This window comes from Phoca vitulina, unplaced genomic scaffold (assembly GCF_004348235.1).
Source record: "Phoca vitulina isolate PV1807 unplaced genomic scaffold, GSC_HSeal_1.0 scaffold17, whole genome shotgun sequence".
Classification (NCBI taxonomy): Eukaryota; Metazoa; Chordata; class Mammalia; order Carnivora; family Phocidae; genus Phoca; species Phoca vitulina.
Window position 1 is genome coordinate 33763981 of NW_022589720.1, and position 22060 is coordinate 33786040.

At 40.3% G+C, this 22060-nt stretch overlaps 1 protein-coding gene across 5 annotated transcripts in view; it reads right to left on the reverse strand.

Annotated features, from left to right (window-relative positions):
* TMEM267 (transmembrane protein 267) overlaps positions 1 to 22060 on the reverse strand; it is a 32404-nt gene that overhangs the window by 633 nt on the left and 9711 nt on the right. For 2 of the 5 annotated variants that reach the window (XM_032415393.1, XM_032415394.1), the window contains exons 3-4: positions 18748 to 19135; positions 15306 to 15791 (exon numbers count right to left, since the gene is read on the reverse strand). In XM_032415393.1, the coding sequence (XP_032271284.1) occupies positions 15456 to 15791; positions 18748 to 19059 (648 nt within the window). In that variant the 5' untranslated portion in view covers positions 19060 to 19135 and the 3' untranslated portion in view covers positions 15306 to 15455. The other 3 variants (XM_032415396.1, XM_032415395.1, XM_032415397.1) reach the window with 3 other exon arrangements.

Consider the following 22060-nt stretch of genomic DNA (forward strand, 5'->3'; position numbering starts at 1 on the left):
CCCTGCTCAATGGGGAGTCTGCGTCTCCCTCTCCCTCTCCCCTCTGCCCATCCCCCCCTGCTCATGGTCTCCCTTTCTCATGCGCGCTCTCTCTCTCTAATAAATAAATAAGATCTATTTAAAAAAAAAAGAGTGAGATCAGAACAACTTTGATTATTCAAATATTTTTATATGGGCTTGGAGCTTCTACAAAACCAAATGAGGAGAAGCCTGGGAAATGTATACCTTTAGGACCTAGGGGATAGTTAGAGGGTAGAGCCATAGAATGAAACAGTTTGAGGACAACCTAAAACTAAATATGGTTTTGTGTTTTCCATTGTGAAACATCCCTGGCTAAGGATGCCAGGATGCAAACTTTAAAAAAATTCTCTTTTAGGGCACCTGGGTGGCTCATTTGGTTAAGCGACTGCCTTCGGCTCAGGTCATGATCCTGGAGTCCCGGGATCAAGTCCCACATCAGGCTCCCTGCTGAACGAGGAGGCTGCTTCTCCCTCTGACCCTCTCCCCTCATGCTCTCTCTCTCTCAAATAAATAAATAAAATCTTAAAAAAAAAATTCTCTTTTAAATTTTACCAGGAAAAAGCAAATCGTTTCACCTTAAAGAAAAGTAAAGTATAAACCTCAGACTTTCATAAAAATACTTGATACCATCCATGCTCTAGGTAAAATGACCAGTGGATTAGGAGGATGAAGATTTCTAAACAGTAGCTTTCACAAAATAAAATTAAGCCAGTGAACTTCCCTTGAAGATTTGTCTTGAAAATAAGTAGATAGATGGACTATTTTGAAAATGATGTCAGGGACACCTGGGTGGTTCAGCCGGTTAAGCGTCTGCCTTCAGCTCAGGTCATGATCCCAGGGTCCTGGGATGGAGCTCTGCATCGGGTTCCCTGCTCAGTGGGGAGCCTGCTTCCTGCCCCCCCTCCCGCCGCCTGTCGCTCCCCTGCTTATTTTCTCTCTCTCTGTCAAATAAATAAATAAAATCTTAAAAAAAAAAAAAAGGAAATGATGTCAACATGTGTTAGAAGAATTTACAGTTTAATGGACCCCCTTCCATGAATCTTCTGGTGTTGAGAAAAATCACCTTTTAATATATGTGTTATTTGAGTTCTGATTTGTAAATAATGGATTTGATGAAACAGGACAGAGCCTAACAGGGAGCTCATACTAAAAACTGGGCTCCAGGGGCGCCTGGGTGGCTCAGTCATTAAGCGTCTGCCTTCGGCTCAGGTCATGATCCCAGGGTCCTGGGATCGAGTCCCGCATCGGGATCCCTGCTCAGCAGGAAGCCTGCTTCTCCATTTCCCACTCCCCCCTGCTTGTGTTCCCTCTCTCGCTGTGTCTTTCTGTCAAATAAATAAATAAGTCTTAAAAAAAACACAAAAAACTGGGCTCCAAGTATTTCATGGCACGCTCTGAGTTACTATGTTTAGTAATTGTATGCTATCTTTTCTGACTACAGAATATTAGGTCCATTTTAGAAAATTTGGAGCTTGTAAAAAAGTATAAGGAAGAAAAACGTTTAGATATCCAGATAAGCTTTCTTATGTTGGTGCATATCCTTCCAGTTTTCCATGAAGATCTAGTCATTCACACATTGGATAAACTTTTACTGGGACTCTCCTATGTGCAAGATGTTGTGTTAGACAGATGGCAAAGGGGCCATGGTCCCTAGCACAGGGAGGACCGGATTATTTTTTTTTTATTTATTTTTTTAATATTTTATTTATTTGACAGAGAGAGAGAGAGAGAGAGCAAGAGAGGGGACACAAGCAGGGGGAGTGGGAGAGGGAGAAGCAGGCTTCCTGCCAAGCAGGGAGCCCAATGTGGGGCTCAATCCCAGGACCCTGGGATCATGACCCGAGCCGAAGGCAGACGCCCAACGACTGAGCCACCCAGGCGCCCCAGGGAGGACCGGATTATTAAGCAAGCCATAACGATAGTCTTTTAAGTGCCAATACAGGCAAGTGCTTAGGGTACTCAGAGCAGGGATGTTTTACCCAGTCTGGAAATGAACCAGCTTGAAAAGATGCTTTTTTTTTTTTTAAGTAGGCTCCATGCCCAGGATGGAGCCCGGTGCAGGGCTTGAACTCACGACCCTGAGATCAAGACCTGAGCTGAGATCAAGAGTCAGACACTCAACCGACTGAACCACCCAGGCTTTTTAACTGTTGCATAGTTTAGTATTTCATAATTCGGGGGTATTGTATTTTATCGAACCCACCTCTTAATACTGAACGTTTAGATTGTGGATTTTTTCCCCACTATCATCAATAATTCCTCATCGGATCACTTCTATAATTCAAACCTTTATGCTGATTCTTCAGAATAAATTTTGAAAAGCAGGACTGCATAGTTAAAGGCTATAGTTATTTGAAAGGCTTTTGATACATACTCAGGCGAGGCTGAAAATTTTACCTACATGTTTTTCTCCAGTACTTTGTACAGTTTTCCAGTGTCCTGCAATGATAGCTCTGATGATATAAAGCAAATTATGTGCTTTAAAATGGTTCTGGAGAGCACATGGCAGGGCGCTTATGTCCTCTGGTCTCTCTCCCAAGTCAGGATTTAAAGACTTTCTTGTGCAAGGCCTATGACCCCCTCAGTGCACCTCGTGTAAATAGAAAAAGGTGTCCCTTTCTGGGTGGACCCACAGCGTGACAAGCAGAAGGTACTTGCAGAAACAAAAGCTCCTTTGCTCGGGGCACCTGGGTGCTCAGTCAATTAAGCGTCTGCCTTAGGCTCAGGTCATGATTGGTTCAGGTCATGATCCCAGGGTCCTGGGATGGAGCCCCACGTCAGGCTCCCTACTCGGTGGGGAGTCTGCTTCTCTCTCTCCTTCTGCACCCCCCCCCCACTTGTGCTCTCTCTCTCAAATAAATAAAATCTTAAAAAAAAAAAAAGAAGCTCCTTTTCTCTATAAAAAGGGGGGAGGGTGTGCCCCTTCCTCTGGGAAAATGGAACTCGGGTGTATGACTTGGCGAGCAAACACGCAAACACCCTGTATTTTCACCCCCCAGTCCTTTCTCAGCAGGTTGCCTTCCACAGTGCACAAACTGAACAACTGTCCACAGCAACCCTGATTTTCCTGTTTCTTCTCTGATCTCGTTCCCCTTGCCTGGAACAAGCATCCTCTCCCATTCTCTCATCCCATCTAGAAAACTCCTTATTCTTTAAGGCACAGCTCCAATGTCACTCTGCATCTTCCTGCCCTCCTTGTTTGCTTTCTTACGTCTAGTCTTCAGGCTGCACCTTGAGAGCAGGAAAGTTCCAGTTAGCTTTGCCTCCCCCAAGTGCAGCCCAGGCCAGACACATAGAAGGTGTTTCACTCACGTTTGTGAAAGAATGCCTGTTTAATCACTGTTACTGTACTCAATACCTTATGTTTTTATAAACTTTTGTTCTGACTTAAAAAGAAAGTTCTTGGGGCCTGGGTGGCTCGGTCGTTAAGCGTCTGCCTTTGGCTCGGGTCATGATCCCGGGGTCCTGGGATCGAGCCCCACGTCGGGCTCCCTGCTTGGCAGGAAGCCTGCTTCTCTGTCTCCCACTCCCCCTGCTTGTGTTCCTTCTCTTGCTGTGTCTCTCTCTGTCAAATAAATAAATAAAATCTTCAAAAAAAAAAGTTCTTTGTAAAATACTTATATCGATATAAAATATCATTTTTATTTATGTTAATATATAATTATATATGTAACAATCTATTATATGAAAATATAAAAATCATTCATAACCAAGTAGTCCATCAAATACGAACTCTTTAACATTTGGATGTATATCCTTTTAGATATTTTTCATTTGTCTCTAAGTAGTATATTTTATTCTTAGAAAAATAGAGTCATATAACACTTCCTATTTTGTGAGATTTATTTTTAGTTAACAGATCAGGAATAGTCTTCTATAGCCATACTTACAGATCTATAATTTTTTTTTCTTACAGTGGTTTAATAGTATTCAATCATGTGGTTTCGCTATAATTTATTTCCTTGATTTTCCCCAAATGCTGGCTATTTAGGTAGTTTGGTTATGGTACCTTTCTAGTGTTTATTACTATTATGGAGATGCAATAATAATTGGTCCTATGTGCTTTGTTCATTCATCTCAATATTTTCTTAAATAAATTCTTAGAAATGGAACTTCTCAAAGGGTATGCTCATTTATTTTTTTAGATGTATTTATTTGAGTGAGAGAGCGAGAGAGTACAAGCGGGGGAGCAGCAGAGGGAGAGGGAGAAGCAGGCTTCCCGCCGAGCAGGGAGCCTGACGCGGGGCTCGATCCCAGGGCCCTGAGAACATGACCTGAGCCGAAGGCAGCTGCTCAACCGACTGAGCTACCCAGGCACCCCGGGTATGCCCATTTAAATCACTTTTTAATATACATTGCCAAGTTATCTCACAGTATTGTAAACACCTATGTGTGTGCCTCTCTCCTCCAGCAGAGTAGGGCTCAGTGAGGGCAGGACTTGTATTTTATTCATCATTCTATCCCAGTGCCTGGTTCAGTGCTCAACAAATACTAGAGGCTTAGTTTGTTGAATGAATAAGGAATTGGATTATTCAAATAAGCAGGCCTTCACTATATGGGCAAAATCTTGCCAGTGTGGCCACAGAAGTCTACAATTGGTACTTTTGTTCTTTTCTGAGTATCTATAGCCTAATTCATAATAATATTTTAAATGTTTGTTTCTCAGAAGGAATTGTTTTCTATGCCATATAGAAAACAAAAAAATTAGACATGGAGTTTTCCTTAAAGCATGGAGGATGATTAGTGATAAAAATATATGTCATCAGAAGATTTATAGGCTTGAAACTAGGACCAAGGGCAGTGAGTGAGTGTGTATGTGTGTGTGTGTGTGTATGTGTGATATTTCAGAAATCTGTTTCCTTTAGAAACAAGATAGAACATCTTCCAGCCGAGGTGGCTTCTAGGAGAGAAAATCATGAAGATTTATGAGAAATTCATAAATCATGAAGCCAGGCTGTGGTTTCATGATTTATACTCTGTAGTTAAACATGTGATAGGGTGGGGCATCAGATATGCCAAAGTAAACAGGGAAGAAAAAAACACAGGACTAATCAGTGGGAACAGAGTTTGAACCTAGAGCCAAAGTAGGGAATTTCCCTCGCACTGAATTTCTTATTCCTGGTTAACATTTTAGTTTCCTTTTCAGACTTGAATGTATAACTGTTTTCTTTTTTAGCATTCATGCTTTCCAGATACATACATAATCCAAATTCATTCCAGTATCATTGTGATAACAATGGTAAGTATACACTGAGTATACGGAGGCACAGAAGTTAGGTGACTTAACTAGATTAGTCAATAAATTGGGAATCATAGAGCAGAATACTATCTCAATCTAGTTAAAACAAAAAGAATGCCCCCAGGAAAATCTTAAAAAGGAGAGCAATGGTGGGTAACTAGCCTTTCTGGATGTTAAAATATACTGTGTGTGTGTGTGTGTGTGTGTGTGTGTGTGTGTGTGTGTGTGTATACATATATATATGTATAATGCTTGTGAGAATTTAATATATAATAAAGTTAACATTTTACATCAGGGAAAACTGTGGATTATTCAATGAATGTTCTGAAACAACTGGTTAACCATGTGGAAGAAAATTAAATTGAAGCTTTAAATTTCAGATGTATTAAGTATCTAATGTAAAGAATTAAATATAAAAGTGTCCAAAGGAAATATTGCAGATTTTTTTTTTCAAGTTTTGGGGCAGGGGAGGACTTTATAAGCATAAAACAAGACTCAGAAACCAAAAAGAAAAGAATGAAAAATTTGACTGTACAAAAAAGTGAAATTCCATAATGGAAAAATAAAACTCAATAAAAGACAAATGACAAAAGGTTGTGTGTGGGAGGGGGCGCCTGGCTGGCTCAGTCAGAAGAGCATGCAACTCTTGATCCCAGGGTCATGAGTTTGAGCCCCACATTGGGTGTAGAGATTACTTAAATGAATAAATAAATAAAAATCTTAAAAAAAGAAAACCTAGTGTGTGGGAAAGAGGACATTTGTAAGACAATAAACAACAGACAAAGGGCTGTTATATAAAGAGATCTTGTATATCAATAAGGAAGAGGCCAGTGACCCAATGGGAAAATGGGCTATGGATATGAACATGTAGTTCACAGAAATAAAAAGGCTTATATACATTTTCTTAATGCTTGACGTTATTCAAAATTATTTAAACACCCATAAAAACAACAAAATGAGACATATTTTTCACCTGCGAAGCCTGGCAAAGAGTAAGGTGTTTCATATTACATGGTGTTAGCAAGTGTTGACTCGTATGTAGGTAGTAGGAGTGTAAATTGGTGCAAAGTCTTAGGACATTAATTTGGCAATACATGTCAATTTAAAATGAAGATATCCTTTGACTTAAGAGTTTCACTACATATCTACACACAACACACAGATGCATGCATGTGCTTGTATATACGTAGATTTCTGGAATGATGAAGCACAAGTTCTTATTAGCAGTTGCCCCTGTGAAGGGTAAAGGTCTGGGGTGGTAGACAAATCTCCTTTTCATTTTATATACTTTTTTATTGTTTGAATTTTTATTAAGTACATTAGTTTTCTATTGCTGAATAACAAATTAGCACCAACTTAGTGACTTAAAACATCTGTTTCTTTATTAGCTGGCAGTTTCCATGGGTCAGGGGTCAAGTGTGACTCAACTGGATCATCTGGCCAGGATCTCACCAGGCTGCCATCAAAGTATCAGCCAGGGCCCCAGTCTCATGTGAGGCTTGGGCTCCTTTCCGAGCCCATGGGGTAGTTGGCATTCATTGCCTTGCAGTTGAACTCATGGTGGCTTCTTCCTCATGGCCAGCAGGAGAATCCCTGATCTCCAGATCCTCTTTTAAAGAGCTCACCTGATTAGATCAGGCCAACCCAGGATAATCGCATCTTTGATTAACTTAAAGTCAACTTTAAGGACTTCAATTACATCTGCAAAATTCCTTCATCATTGCCACATTCTATTGGTCAGAAGCAACTCCCAGGTCCCGCCCGCACTCAAGACCAGGGTATTGTACGGTGGTGTGGATACCAGGAGGCCCGAGTTCCCAGGCTCTTCTTAGAATTCTGCCTACCACACCGATATGGCCAACTGTAAAACCACCATCACCACCACAATACTATCTAATACTTAAGTAGAGCTTATTTTGTAGTAGGCACTGTTTCAAACATTTTGCATATATTAGGTCAGGACAATCCTATGAAGTAGGAACTCTTCCTCCCTTTTACAGATAAGGAAACAGAGGCATAAGTTTAAATAGTTTCCCAGGGTCATAGAGCTTATAAATGTTGGCGCTAGCGATGCAAGCCAGGCGGTCTATGTCCAGTTCTGTCCGGTCCTGTGTTTCTTGCTACCCCCTGCATACATCTGGCAAATACAGACAGTGATAAAAAAGAGTTCAATGTTCCAATACCTGAGGCTAAACAACAAATATGCCAACATTTGTAGCTTAAAGTACCGCAGCACTTGGTTTGCTCATGAGTCTACTTTTCAGGCAGGGGATGGCTCACACCTGCTCCACTCAGCATCACCCCGAGTGGTTCAAGGCTGGAAGTTAGAGTCATCTGGAGGGGCTCACTCATTCCTGTACAGGCACTTGACTCTGGCTGTCGGCCGGGAACCTTAGTTGTTTCTTACGCGGGCCTCTCCGTGTGACGAGTTTGCCTTCCTCACAGCATGGTGGTGGGTTTCCAAGGGCGAGCGCCCCATGAGTGAGAGAGTGAGCCAGGGAGAAGCTGTATTGCCCTTTATGACCTATCTTGGAATTTATACTGGTTCACTTCTACTGCATTCGATTCATCTGGATAGTCAAAAAGTCCTACCCGTGTTGAAGGGCAGGGGAAATAGACTTCACCTCTCAGTGGTGAGTGGCAAGGTTCTAGAAGAACGTGAGGACCTAAAATATTGCTGTCAATCTTCCACAAAAGATTGATCAATTGAGTCCTCCATCTCAGAGCTAGTCTGTACTCAAACCATCCCAATAATTTAGCTATTCTGTTCTTCAAAAGCATCAAGAAAAAGGCCCCACAATCTTAAATAATAAAACAGTAATGTCTTTCTTTTTCCTGTTTTTATACTCCTAGATCACCTTTCCCCCTTACATTTCCCTTAGGGTGGAGAACAAATGAAATTTTAAGCTCCTATCGGGTCTTTGCTGACCTGAATAATTATGTTTTCTTTCTTTTGGCTGACATTTCAGGGAAGATGCCTGAGGTAGGACTATCTAGGACATGTCAGCTCTTATCTTCTAAGAAAATAGGGAAGGATGAAGTAAATATAACCATCCAGTCATTCATTTATTCAATGGAATGTTCGAGTTTCCTCCTTGCACTGAGCACAGCCCTAGGGAAGAGATGCAGACAATGACTCTGCCCTCAAGAAACCCATGCTGGTGGAGGAAGAGAGAAAGAGAAACAACAATTTCAATATTAATTCCTATGGTAGGGTCCATCCTTTTCTGTTCCTCAGGGTGAGTCTTTTGTTACTCTCTCAAGTGGGCCAAATCAAGACAACCACCCTTACAGGTCTCCAGCTGGATCTTTGTCTTGTCTGGGACTGATGCTTCCCAGCACCCGAGCCTTTAAAAAGAAGGCTGCCATTGCATTCAAATTAGTAAGGAAGATCCTAAACTGTGTGCCAAGGCACCCTGGGGTGCTGGGATGAACTCTTAGGGGTGTTGTGGGATATTCTAAATTATTGAGGGAAACAACAGATGTCTGTTGGACACCACCCAACTACTACTATTAAGTCATCTGGATCAAACTAAATAACCAGAGCTACTTGGTATTTCTTTTGGCCTAGTGGTATGGTGAAAAAATCACTGACGTTAAGAACACCAACTGTAAGCCAAGAAAGTTTGGTAACCTCTGGAGTAACTCATCTATCAATCAATCTTCCCGGTACTTCCTCACATTTTGCTTCAAAGTGAACACACACTGTGTGAGCCATTCTTTCTCTAGGAAAAAGCCTTATCCCTTGAGCCTCCTGAAGGGACTTCTCCCTGGGCCTTCAGAGGGATCCTCAGGCAGGCATCATTTCCCATCTCTTCCTGCTTCTGCTTCCCTTTCGGTAGCCTTCTCCCCATAGCACTCCTTCACCCCATGCTCCACTCTGGCACCTCCCTATGGAAATAATCACGTCTCGATCCTCACAGGTGCCTTGTGGTGACATGCAGATTTGCATCCCTGTCCTTGCCTCCTCTGCCCAGGTATTGCTGCTCAGTAAACGGTAAGGGTAGGGAAGAAAGGTTAGGGATATTGTCGGTTCAGCCCCCACAAGATTAATTCCCATTTGAACTTCTGGTGTGATGAGAAAGTGCTATCCCGTTCATTAACATATTTTTGCACTGGTTGCTCGATAACCAATATCCTGAGGCTATTATCCCAAGCTACCACTTGCCTCAACTGAGCATTCTACTTTAACTGACCATATGGTAAATGCCCAAATGTGTACTAAATTTTTTTAAGATTTATTTATTTATTTTAAAGAGAGAGAAAGAATGCACAGGGGGAGGGGCAGAGGGAGAGGGAGAATCTCAAGCAGATTCCCGCTGAGCAAGGAACCTGATGCAGGACTCCATCCCGGACCCTGGGATCATGACCAAAGGCAGACGCTTAACCGACTGAGGCACCCAGGCACCCAGAACATTACTTTTTAATACAAAACCTGCTACAGAGTAGAAACATCAAACACTTGTTCAGTGGCCAACTGAAACAGTGTTGTATGAGGGCAAGTACTGTATTCATTTTCACCCAAATGAACTATGGATGTTTAATTGGCCTAGGCTTTTATGAATTTAAATCTTTTTTTTTTTCATGGAGAATAGAGAAATAGTTTGTACAAAGATTCAACAGTTCTACATGGAGAAAATAGAGGACAAACAGAACCATAATGTCAATAGCAAAGGAACAAAGGAGGATATTATCTTCCCAAGAGTAAACTTAACTCTGGCAAGACAAGTTGGAGGTTATCTCCCCAGAACTCGAGGAGCCCCACCATTATTGGGACAAGAGCTGGGATTATAGAAAGTTAGAGCAGGAAGAGAGTCTTGGAAGGCATTTGGCCTATTCCTCATTGGCTCAAAAAAGGACATGTGACTTGTCCAAAGATATCAGGGTTAGATTCCAGTCCCGTGCACAGGACTCAAAAGAGCAGTCTTAAGTATGTGAGAGGTGTCCTGCCAGCTCATATTAAACAAACAAAACCATCAGCAACAAAACAACAATTAAAAATCTCTAGGGGGGCGCCTGGGTGGCTCAGTTGGTTAAGCGACTGCCTTCGGCTCAGGTCATGATCCTCGAGTCCCAGGATCGAGTCCCGCATCGGGCTCCCTGCTCAGCAGGGAGTCTGCTTCTCCCTCTGACCCTCCCCCCTCTCATGTGCTCTCTCTCTCAAATAAATAAATAAAATCTTAAAAAAAAAAAAAAATCTCTAGGGATAAGCAGAAGAATGGCCCCCAAAGATCTCCACATCTTAATCCCTGGAACCTGTGAATAGATTACCCTACATGGCAAAAGAGGCTTTGCAAATGTGATAAAGAACCTTGAGATGGGGAACTTGGCCTGGATTATCCAGCTGGGCTCAAGATAATCACATGCATCTGTGAATCAGAGAATCTTCCCAGCTGTGGCCTGAGAGAGAGGTGACAATGGAAAGAGTTTGGTAGTGCAAAGATCAGAAAGACACATGTGAAGAAAACTGACCTACCATTGCTAGCTTTGAAGATGGAATAAGGGGGCCACTAGCCAAGGGATGTAGGCGGCCATCTAGATGCTGAAGGAGCCAAGGAAACAGATTCTTCCCTAGGAACTCAGATGGAATACCTCCCTGCTGATGCCTTGATTTTAACCCAGTGAGACCTGTTTTAGATTTCTGACATGCAGAACTGTAAGAGAATACACTTATGTTGTTTTAAACCACTAAATTCATGGTAATTTGTTATAGAAGCAAAAGAAGAGTAATTCGGGACACACACAGGCATGCACCCTATAACCCCTAAGCAGGCCAAGTAGACAGGCTTCCCATCTCTCTCCATTCCTTCTTCTCACTCTTGTAGTATTTTTACCCTTTCAAAGATTCCCCTGAGGTTTATTTCAATCCCATCTCCCTTGGATTGATAGGTGAAAATGGGAGCAGAGGGCTTGCAGAGTGATTGGCTCTGGGTGTCACCCCTGAGAAATGGCAGAGCCCTTTCCAGAAGGATTGGCCTGGGCTCCATGCCACCCTTCATGAAGCCAGATTGACAAAGAGCGGTCCTGTGCCAATCTGTTTAGCATCTAGAGAAACACTAGAGTCTCTGCTGGCCAGGAGACCGGGCCCAGCACTGAGGGACAATTGTTACAGACTCTGGGCAAACAAACAGCGTGGCAGTCCAGGAAGTTGGAAGGGTAGTATTTACACACGGTTCTCCAAGAAGAGCAGGGCCTCTACAGCACACAATGAGGTTTTTATAGCAGGGTCTCTCACGAATACTCTAAAAAGCTCCAAACATTCCCTGTGACTTCGTGCAAAAGCTGAGGGTAGTGAGGTATGACCTGTGTCATTTAGATATGTTATACCTGCATGTGGTCTGTTATGTAACCACTATCCCACAATTTATACTTTATTTGGCATCACCCAGATATCTTCGGAAAGTGTTCTCTGCCTTCCACGTTACGTGCATGGCACCAATGTTGCTGACCTGGGAACCTGGGTGGGGCTTGAATTAAGTCAAATGAATATTTGAGAAATGATTCTCAAATATTCATAATAATAAATAAATAATGAGAAAGGGTGTGTGAATTCAGATGGGTACTTTCTTTGAAAGCTCACACAGAGTACTGAGGGGGATCAGAATGGGTGTTAGAGCTTGAATTTGACATTCCCCTCCTCTTGCCAAATGTCGAAGCCACATTTCTTAATGCTGCTGGGTATGTAAGCCAAAAAACTCCTTGCAAGGTCAGGCAAAGGGTAAAATGCCTCAGAAACACTTAAATTAGCATCATTATTCCTGGGAAGTAAAGAAATGCCAAGGGGACATAGGTGGGCAATGCCTTGGGTTTATGCAAAGTGCAAAGTAACTGCGGAGATTGAATATCAATATGAATTTCTCAGATCAGTGGAATGCTGTGAGCTTCCTGGCTTGGGGCTGGATCTAATAGGGTCAGATATTCTGGGGATTGTCTTGTTTGGTACCATACTTGAAAAAAAATTGTTCAGTAGTGAGCAAAGTATTATTAAAACCCCAGTTGAAGTTAGGTAGCCGGTCGAGTCAGCAGGGTTTCGTAACAACTTTCAAAACATGTGGCCTAAAGCAGAACTGGGGAAAGCAGACTATGTGGATTATATGGATTGGCTAATTGGACAGTACACGAGGATAGCTGGGCATTGGAGTGCTGAAACAGTAAACAGTAACCTCTAGCACTGCATAGGTAGGACAGGAACAGAGTTAAATGTACCTAGCACAGGACTGGATGGACCTGGGGGCAAAGGAAGGTTGGGAAAAATTAAAGGTATCGGTAAGACAAAGAGTTGGCTCAAGGAAGAGGAGGGAAGGGAATGAAGTTAAAGAAACAGGTTGGGTCTACAGTCATGGTTCTTAAAGTGGGGTTCCTGAACAGCTGCGTCCTATAGTCAACCTAAAATTGTCAGGAGGCAATAATTAAGAAAGAACGTTTACTTGGGGTCAAGGAATTGCAATTCGGGGTACACAAATTTGGGTAGTAACCCAAATAGTGTCCCATTAGAGAGCAAAGTCGGGTTTTTAAAGCAAAAAAGTAAAGTTTGTATAGGTTGTTTACAAAGAATTTTTATTGGTGTTGACAGCAGAAAGCTACTCTTGACCCAATATAATTGGTTACTAAGGCTATCGCTAAGCAAAGTCTCTTACTATAGCAAGTTGCAGGTGTTCAGGCTGAGTCCTTGGAATATTTGCAGTCTGACCCAGTTCAAAAGTTCATGGTTCCATCAGTGAGGACGTGCAAAAGGCCCACCTCCTTAATGGCCTCCCGGCTGCATTCTAAAACCCCTTGACACAAGTGACCCCATTTCATTTCACCTTTCACAATATCAACTGAGAACTCATTAGAAATGCAAATTCTTGGGACCTACGGAGTCAAAACTCTGGAGGTAGATCTCAAGCAATCCCTGTTCTAACAAGTCTTACAGGTGATTTTGATGTATGTTAGAGTTTGAGAACCACTGGTCTAGAAAAAGTAAACAATGTTTGAGATCTCAGCAATGAGCAGTGTCCTCCAAAGAGGTACAGAGGACTGTTGTACTGGTTCATGGCTGATGTGATGTGGTGATGAGTCAGTGGTTAAAGAAGAAGGGAATATTCAGGTGAGTCATCTGATGGCTGAGGATAAAATCAAGGGTTGGAATAAAAGGAAAAAAGAGATCCAGGCGCTCATATCATCAAAGAAGGTGAAAGTGAGTCTTAGAGGATAGCCTGTGAGGGTAAAGATTGAGAATGAGTAATATATTGGGATATCAAATGAAAGAAACTGAGAACTGTGGTAGATAAAAGGTTTAGCCATGACAGTAGTGAGCAAGGACCAGATAGCCCCTATTTCCTCTCCTCTTTAGTTGGGAAAATGGGAAAAACTAAGTTAATTGTCAAAAGAAAAAGGAGCCAGGGAGTGTCTGCCTGATTGGAGGTAGTGATGGTGGCTGCCTAAGTTGAAGAAAGGAGGTGAGGATACGTGGGAGTTTTAACTTAGCCCACCACTTAAAGGTAACTAGGCTTGAGGATGAGTAGAGAACAATTCAATGGTGGAAGTTCTGAGTAGTTAGCATAACTAACAGGCCTCAAGAACACAGTAGACTGGAAGGTCAGATCAGTGGACCAGCCTCCATTAAATGAATGGAGGACATCTAGTGGATGGAGAAAACACATACATGCAAACAAGATATAATCCTATTTTCAATATAATGTTATACTGACACAAACTTTTTCAATAAGATAAAAAAACAAAATGGTGGCATGGGAAGTTGGCTGTTATATTTCTAGAGGTTACCACCACAACTGTTATAGACTATTTAGAGGACAAGGAGCATTTCTGATGGTAGAGGAAGGAACAAGGATAAACCCACACTTAAAATCTGTAGTTACTGTTTAAGCAAGGAGTCATGGTCAAAGTGAATTCCCATTCTTTTTTTTTTTTTTTTTAAAGATTTTATTTATTTATTTGAGAGAGAGAGAATGAGAGAGAGCGAGTACATGAGAGAGGGGAGGGTCAGAGGGAGAAGCAGGCTTCCTGCCGAGCAGGGAGCCTGATGCGGGACTCGATCCAGGGACTCCAGGAACATGACCTGAGCCGAAGGCAGTCGCCCAACCAACTGAGCCACCCAGGAGCCCCAGTGAATTCCCATTCTAATACAAAAAGTTAGAGGACAGCCCCCAAAATGCCAGTGTGATATTCTTATATAAGGCCCTATATTTTAATGGCATTCCTTTGTTTAATATGGAGAAAGAAAAAAGTAGAGTTTTGTAATTTAGTCAGAAAAAGTGATACAAGATATATGTTTTATTTCCATGGATTTCTGAAATTATATACTTAAAAAAAAATCTCTTATTCAAATTTACCCCCACTATATAATATTTATTATACCAACCAAACTGACACAATCATTGCTCTTGAAAGATAACAGATGTAAAATCTAACAGATTCTAAAACATAATTAGATTGCAACCAACTGGTTAACAACAAAAAGAAAAACTAAAGAACGTGAACCTTTACAACAATTTACACAGCTCTGTTTAACTTAATAGATAAGAAAAATATGCTTTGGATAAGGCATTGCTTCACCATTTCTCAGAGAATAAGGCACACAATCACTAGCATTACAAATCACAAATGTGTAAGAAAATCTAAAGACAACAAATGGTACTGGGAAAAAAAAGCAAGTGCCATCAGGACACTGACTTTTATACCAAAGTAACATTAAACTATGAAAATGTAAAATTTTATAGCAACTAAATTTTCTTTCTCTAATAAAGGTTAATCATTTTTAACAGATCAACCTGAAAGAACAAAGGAAATAGCAAATTTCCTAAAAATCCTTCATTTTGAAAAACATATGTTTTGTTTCTCAGTATCAGATATTTTTTTCCCCCTAAAGATTCTATTTGTTTATTTGACAGAGACAGAGACAGAGAGAGCGAGAGCAGGAACACAAGCAGGGGGAGCAGCAGAGGGAAAAGCAGGCTCCTCGTGGAACAGGGAGCCCAGGACCCTGGGATCACGACCTGAGCCGAAGGCAGACGCTTAACTCAACCACCCAGGTGCCCTAAAAAAGAAAAGTGTACATGCCTCCTGAGCAAGAGGATTCAGGAATTATAATAATAAATATAGTATGTTGTTAAAAATTCACTTGATAATGTCAGCCACCCTTAATTATCATTATCAGAACCACCTGCTTCTCTAAGACTGGCATACGGTTACCTCAGACGTCAATATGGATCCCATGTTTTGAAGACATCATTTGCCTGGTCCCTGTGAAATACATAACGAACGAACAGATGTGAGGTAAAGAGGAGGTGATGATGACATAAAGCCAGAATGGCAAAGGAGAGGTTTTTCCAAATGGGCATATCCACAGGCCGTGACGAATTCCATCTCGGATATGATGTGAGGTCCACGATATAAATAACATCCAGGGAAGAAAGCACCATGAGTCCTTGAGCTTGAAAAGGTGCATAGTAAGCCTCAGGGTCAGAACCACAACTGGTATGACCGTAGAGCAGTGAAGAACAGGTCTTCGTGGAAGAGTCAAAGCAGCCTGCCGGGGAGAGCAGTAGCTAGTATCATTTCCCTCTTGGCAAACAAAATTTGGTAGATGCTTCTTAATATTCTAAAACATCTTCTACGAGTCTATTAGAAATACAATGCAAACATTTTCTGCATCACCTATGAACACATGTATTAAATCTGTTACATATAAAGCAAAGAAGAGTGAGTGGGATATTCTCTGCATTAACAATGAAACCAAGATCTCAAGAACATGGTGATTAATTTTTTAAAGCTTCCTATTAGTTGCTTAGAAAAGTCACAATACAAATGTAATTTATATCCCAAACGTCTGGTTTGTGTAAATTTGGAGTTTTAGAGAATTATCTGGGGCCTCTAAGCATTGAAAAAAATCTCACAACTGAATAAAATATTCTATTAACAAGGGCATGAAAAGGAAATGTTTTTGTTGTAACCACTTTATATTAGCATTGAATATTTTCAGAATGCACTTAAAACAACATTTAGAAAGATTGTATTATTTTAAATAAGTATTACAAAGTTGAGTTAAATTCCAGTAAAAATTTTAAACCAGTACAAAACATTTAATCAGTAACTAAACAAATGAAAATTTCAGGGTTAACCAAGCCCTGAATGATTTTTTTTTTTTTTTTTTTTTTTTTTTTAAGATTTTATGTACTTATTTGGGCACCTGGGTGGCTCAGTCGTTAAGCGTCTGCCTTCGGCTCAGGTCATGATCCCAGGGTCCTGGGATCGAGTCCCACATCGGGCTCCCTGCTCGGCAGGAAGCCTGCTTCTCCCTCTCCCACTCCCCCTGCTTGTGTTCCTGCTCTCACTATCTCTCTCTGTGTCAAATAAATAAATAAAATCTTTAAAAAAAAAAAAAAAAAAAAAAAGATTTTATGTACTTATTTGACAGAGCACAACCAGGGGGAGCAGGAGAAGGAGAGGGAGAAGCAGACTCCCTGATGAGCAGGGAGCCCGATGCGGGGCTCGACCCCAGGACCCTGGGATCATGCCCTGAGCCAAAGGCAGACGCTCAACCATCTGAGCCACCCAGGTGCCCCCCTGAATGATTCCTGAGTAAGGTTTTGCTCTCACATACTCTAAAGGCTAATTTTCAATTAGATAATTTCTAAATAAAAAGGAAGCCGAGGGCAGTGAAGATTGCCTAAATCCGAATCTCCCCACATATCCTCAAAAACATTACAGACAAGGGCAAATAAAACTATACCAAACCCCACTCAGCATAGACAGAAGCCAGAGTGCCCAAAACTTCAAATACTCTAAAGTATTAAAATACACACCACATCAGTGCGCTTTCTCTCACACTCCCACCACAAGCCAGGAAAGATGAGGGGACCTACGATTGATCTAAAATTACCACTGGAAAGAGAAGCACTGAAAACGGTCCTGGTTGATCAGAGCACTGGCTACAAAGCAAGGACTTAAAAGTGTGCATGTTCCAAGGCTTTAGGAGGCACTGGTTCTGGGGCAGAAGACGGCAGAAAGGAAGGGTGGGGAATCATCTGGACACCGGGTGTAAAGAGGAAAAGAAGGAGTAAAAAAAAAAAATTAGGTACCTATAAAAAAAAAATTAGAGGCATAAGCTTCCCACCATTAAAATGCAAGGCCATCCATTAAAGAGACTATACCTTCACCAAGTGCAGTCACACGACCCTTAAACCCGTGTCTTTAACTTTCACCTACTGACTGAATATCAGTCAGAGTTTACGCTACATTCTTCCTTCTCCCTTACGATAAATTCTAGATGAATGTATTTAGGAACCACACTTTTTATGATGCTTGGTAGTTTATCCCAATCTCTACTCTAACATTTATTGTGAACTATTTGCTGGGGTCTGTCCTTTAATGTGCTCATTTAACACCCATGACCGCCAGGTGAGGTAAGTAATGACAGAATCCACACTTTACAGAAGAAGACATTGAGACAAGAAAGTGCTCTAACACCACATACTAGGATTCAAACTCATGTCTTCTGAGTCCAATCTCAAACACAATGTTATTCTGCCTTCACCTACAGCAAAAAAGCTAAAATTTGTCTTTAATCAGGAATTACTGATTCCTTACTGAAGTTTTTTAATAAGTGAGACAACCTCTAAGAAATACATGGTATATGACACATAAAAGGAAGAAGTGATCATTTCTCATTTTTTCAACAAATACCTACTGAACCCCTTCTAGATGAGCCAGGCACTGTTCCAGGCCAGTGGTGAACAAAGCAAAGTCCGTGCTCTATGAGTGTTTACAGGTCATAAGCATGGAAAAGGCAGGCAAATCTGTTGACACTTAGAAAATATGATCTTAACTGTATTTCAAGCTCCATTCATTTGCAAAGCTAATAGGTCATTGTATAGCTAAACACCTCAGTGAAATTCCTCAAACTTCTCCACCAGGAACTGTGCCCTAATCAGCCCATTGAAATGCACACCTTTGGCTCCACAAGGGACTGGGAAATGAATCCAATGAAGTCATTCCCCAGGACTAGGAATCATCTTAAAGCTCTTCCCCTGTTATGGAACACTCAGAAGCCGCATACTAACTGTGAAACATGAAGAACAAGGGGGAAATTATAAGTGTGGTCCTGAAGAAAGAACAGTGAAAAAAGACCCAGGAGAACCCTGACAATGACCCCCATTACTTTAAACCTGTTGATTAATGCTTCCTTCAAGACTTGGCTAGGGACCATGCTCTGTAAAGCCCGCACAGAACTCCTCAGGTACATTTAGTGAGTCCTGAGCTCTGTATGCATCCTTGGCCCTTGGTGATGCCAATAACTTGATTAGCAACATGTCTGTGTTCGCCTTCAAGGAAGTACTAAGTGCTCAAAAAAAAGTTGGATGAATGGGCTTTCTTATTTTAAAATAAGGATAATCTTCTCTAGTTCTAAAATGATGCTGTGAAGATCAATATAATGGTGCTAAAGAAATTAAAGACCAGAAAAATTAAACATATATGCTTCTTACCTTTAAAGATAAAGATCCAGCTAGAAAAAAGTGGTCTACATCAATAACAGAGGCTAAAAATCCAGCTAAAATGATTTCTCCGAAGTCAGTTGTCTTCTTGACTCCAATGACAATTGCCCACAACCACATGCCAATCACACAATGTACAGCGTTATCTGAGAGGGCTCGAAGCCAGTCATTTTGCTGAATTATTGAAAACTGAAGAAGTCTATCGGCTACTAGGCAAAATATCCCCAGACCAAGGCTGGAAATAAGAGACTCAGTGCTACAAGACTGGAGTAAAGCATGGGTCTTCTCAGCCTCAGATGCCATCCCAGACAATCCGTCAGTATATACTAAAAGCCATCAGGAAACAAATAGCTTATTCTTGTTTACATTCCCAGTCACCCTAAAATAGAAAGCAGAGGAAAAGATTAATGCCACGTAACATTTAAACAAAACAACTTCAGCAATAATTTCACAAATACAAAACCAAGCTGTAAAAACTGGTATTTTTTTTTTTTTTGACCATTGTCAGTAATTTCATTTTATTTTTCCCAGCTTCATTGAGATATAGTTGGTAGATAATACTTGTTAAGTTTAAGGTGTATACTGTGATGATTTCATATACAGACATATTGTGAACTGATGGCCACAATAAGGTTAGTTAACATCTCCATCACCTCACATAGTTACCTTTTTGTGCATGTGGTGAGAACATTAAGACTACTCTCCTAGTAACTTTCAAGTATAACAAAACTGTACTTCTTACATGTTATATACAATATGACATACAGCCCAAAGAGAATAGGTTAGCTTTATAGGAACAACAGTTTACATGTTAGTATGTATCAAGGTGAATTTAAGAAAGCCCACCAACTGTAATCTATTACTTTGAGGTCATCTAAAACTCTCAGCAATGTGTGCTACATGGTAGTGGGTACCCATTGTGTCTCTGTACCCAGCAACTATTTTCCAAACTTCTGAAAACAGCATCTCCTTCCTTTAGGAAAACTGCTCATCACAATACCCAAACTCTGGAGCTGACCAATTAGAATTCTCTGTCTCTCTTATCAGTAGTAGTAATTAATTAGTAATGACTAATTAGTCATCATTTTCCAGTAGTGATTAGACTAGTGATAAATAATCTGGTGATTAAGGTGATCCAGGCTGGACCAATCAGACTTCCTTCTAGAATTTTCCTAAGTGGAGCTGGTGGGAGAAAGTTCCTTTTCTTCTTACAGACCTGGGCCCCACTACATGGAGCAGCCTAAGAAAAAAGAATCATAAGGACATCAACTCCTCAGGTCCAATCTTTAAGTTTTTCAGAGCTGCCCTAGTTCTTACAGCTTACCCTTTACTTTACTTCTATGAGCTAACCCAGGATTCTTCCAATAAATCCCTTTTTCTTTTCTGTTGCCTCTAACCACAGAACTTTAATTGATATAAAAAGGCAATCATAATTCTGTGCTGAGTACTTACCTGGCATAGAATACTGAAATCATTCATCCAGTTAAAGTTATCAATATTATGTGATACCTGAAGTTTTTGTTTTGTATTGTTTTAATTCTGAGACTAAAGAATAACTAAATGATGTATTAAGGATGATTCAACTTCCATTCTGTAATAAAAACTATCCATTGCTCATTACATATATTCTAAAATTTATAGGGAAACACAAAACACTAGAACAGGAAAACAACTTGGAAAAAGATGAGCTAAGTTGAAGGACTTACACCATCTGACTTCAAGGCTTACACAGCTGCAGTAATTAACGACAGTGCGGTATTGGAATAAGGACAGACAAATAGAGCAATGAAACAGAATAGAAAGTGTGATCAGAAATAGATCCACACAGGGATGCCTGGGTGGCTCAGCTGGTTGAACACCTGATTCCTGATCTCAGCTCAGGTCTTGACCTCAGAGTTGTGAATTCAAGCCCTGTGTTGGGCTTCACACTGGGTGTGGAGCCTACTTAAAAAATATATATGTATAAAATAAATTAAAAGAAGAGATAGGTCCACACATACACTGTCAATTGATGTTTGACAAACATGCAAAAGCAAGTAAATGGAGAAAAGATAGTCCTTTCAGCAAATGGTGCTGAAACAAGCGGATATCCACAGGCAAAAATAATGACTCTCAAACCATACTTCACTCCATATACAAAAATTAAGTCAAAACGGATCACAGAACTAAAAGTAAAACATAAAACTATAAAAATCCTGGAAGAAAACATAGAATATTTTTGTGTCCTTGGGTTATGCAAAGAGTTCTTAGAAGCAACATCAAAAGGCCGACCTGTTTTTTAAAAATTGGTAAGTTGAACTTCATCAAAATTAAGAACTTCTGCTCTTTGAAAGACTATGTTAAGAGAACGAAAAGACAACCCACAGACTGGGAGAAAATATCTGTATATCTCATATTTGATAAAGGATTTATATCTAGAACAAAGAATTCTGGAAACACAATAATAGAAAAACTAATACAAAAATGGGCAAAATATTTGAAAAGGTACTTTACAAAGATGATATACAGGTGATCAATAAGCACATGAAATATGCTCAACCTCATTAATTATTAGGGAAATGCAAATTAAAACCACAATGAGATACAAGACATACCTAATTAGAATGACTAAAATTAAAGATTTATCATCCCAAACGTAGAAAAGATGTGGAGCAACCAGAACTCTCATACACTGCTGGAGGACATTTAAAATGATAAACCACTTTTCAGTTTCTCAAAATGTTAAACATACTTCTATCATAGATTCAGTCATTCTACTCCTAGGTATTTACCTGAGAGAAATGCAAGCATACACCCACACACAGACTTGTACATGAATGTTCACAGCAGCTTTATCTACATTCGCTCCAAACTGGAACAACCCAACTGGATAAACAAAACATGGAATAAAAAGAGACAAAAAAGTAATACAAACAAAAACATTGATGAATTTCAAAATAATACTTAGTGAAATAAGCCAAACAAAAAGAAAAGAAAAATAGAGTACACAGTCAAAACTCATGGAACTATACAACACAAAGAATGAACCCTCATGTAACTACAGACTTCAATCAATATATCAATGTTGGTGTATTAATTGTCACAAGGTATCACACTAATGCAGAATGTTAGTAATAAGGAGAAATGTGTGTGGAGGGAGAAGTAACATATGGGAACACTCTGTACAATCCGCTCAATTTTTCTGTAAACCAAGAACTGCAATAAAAAAGAAAGTCTTAATTTTTAAAAAGTAAATAAATGAAGTAAGTATGGAAAATGTTATAACTGTTTAATATAGGTAATGGATATACTATAGTTCATTATA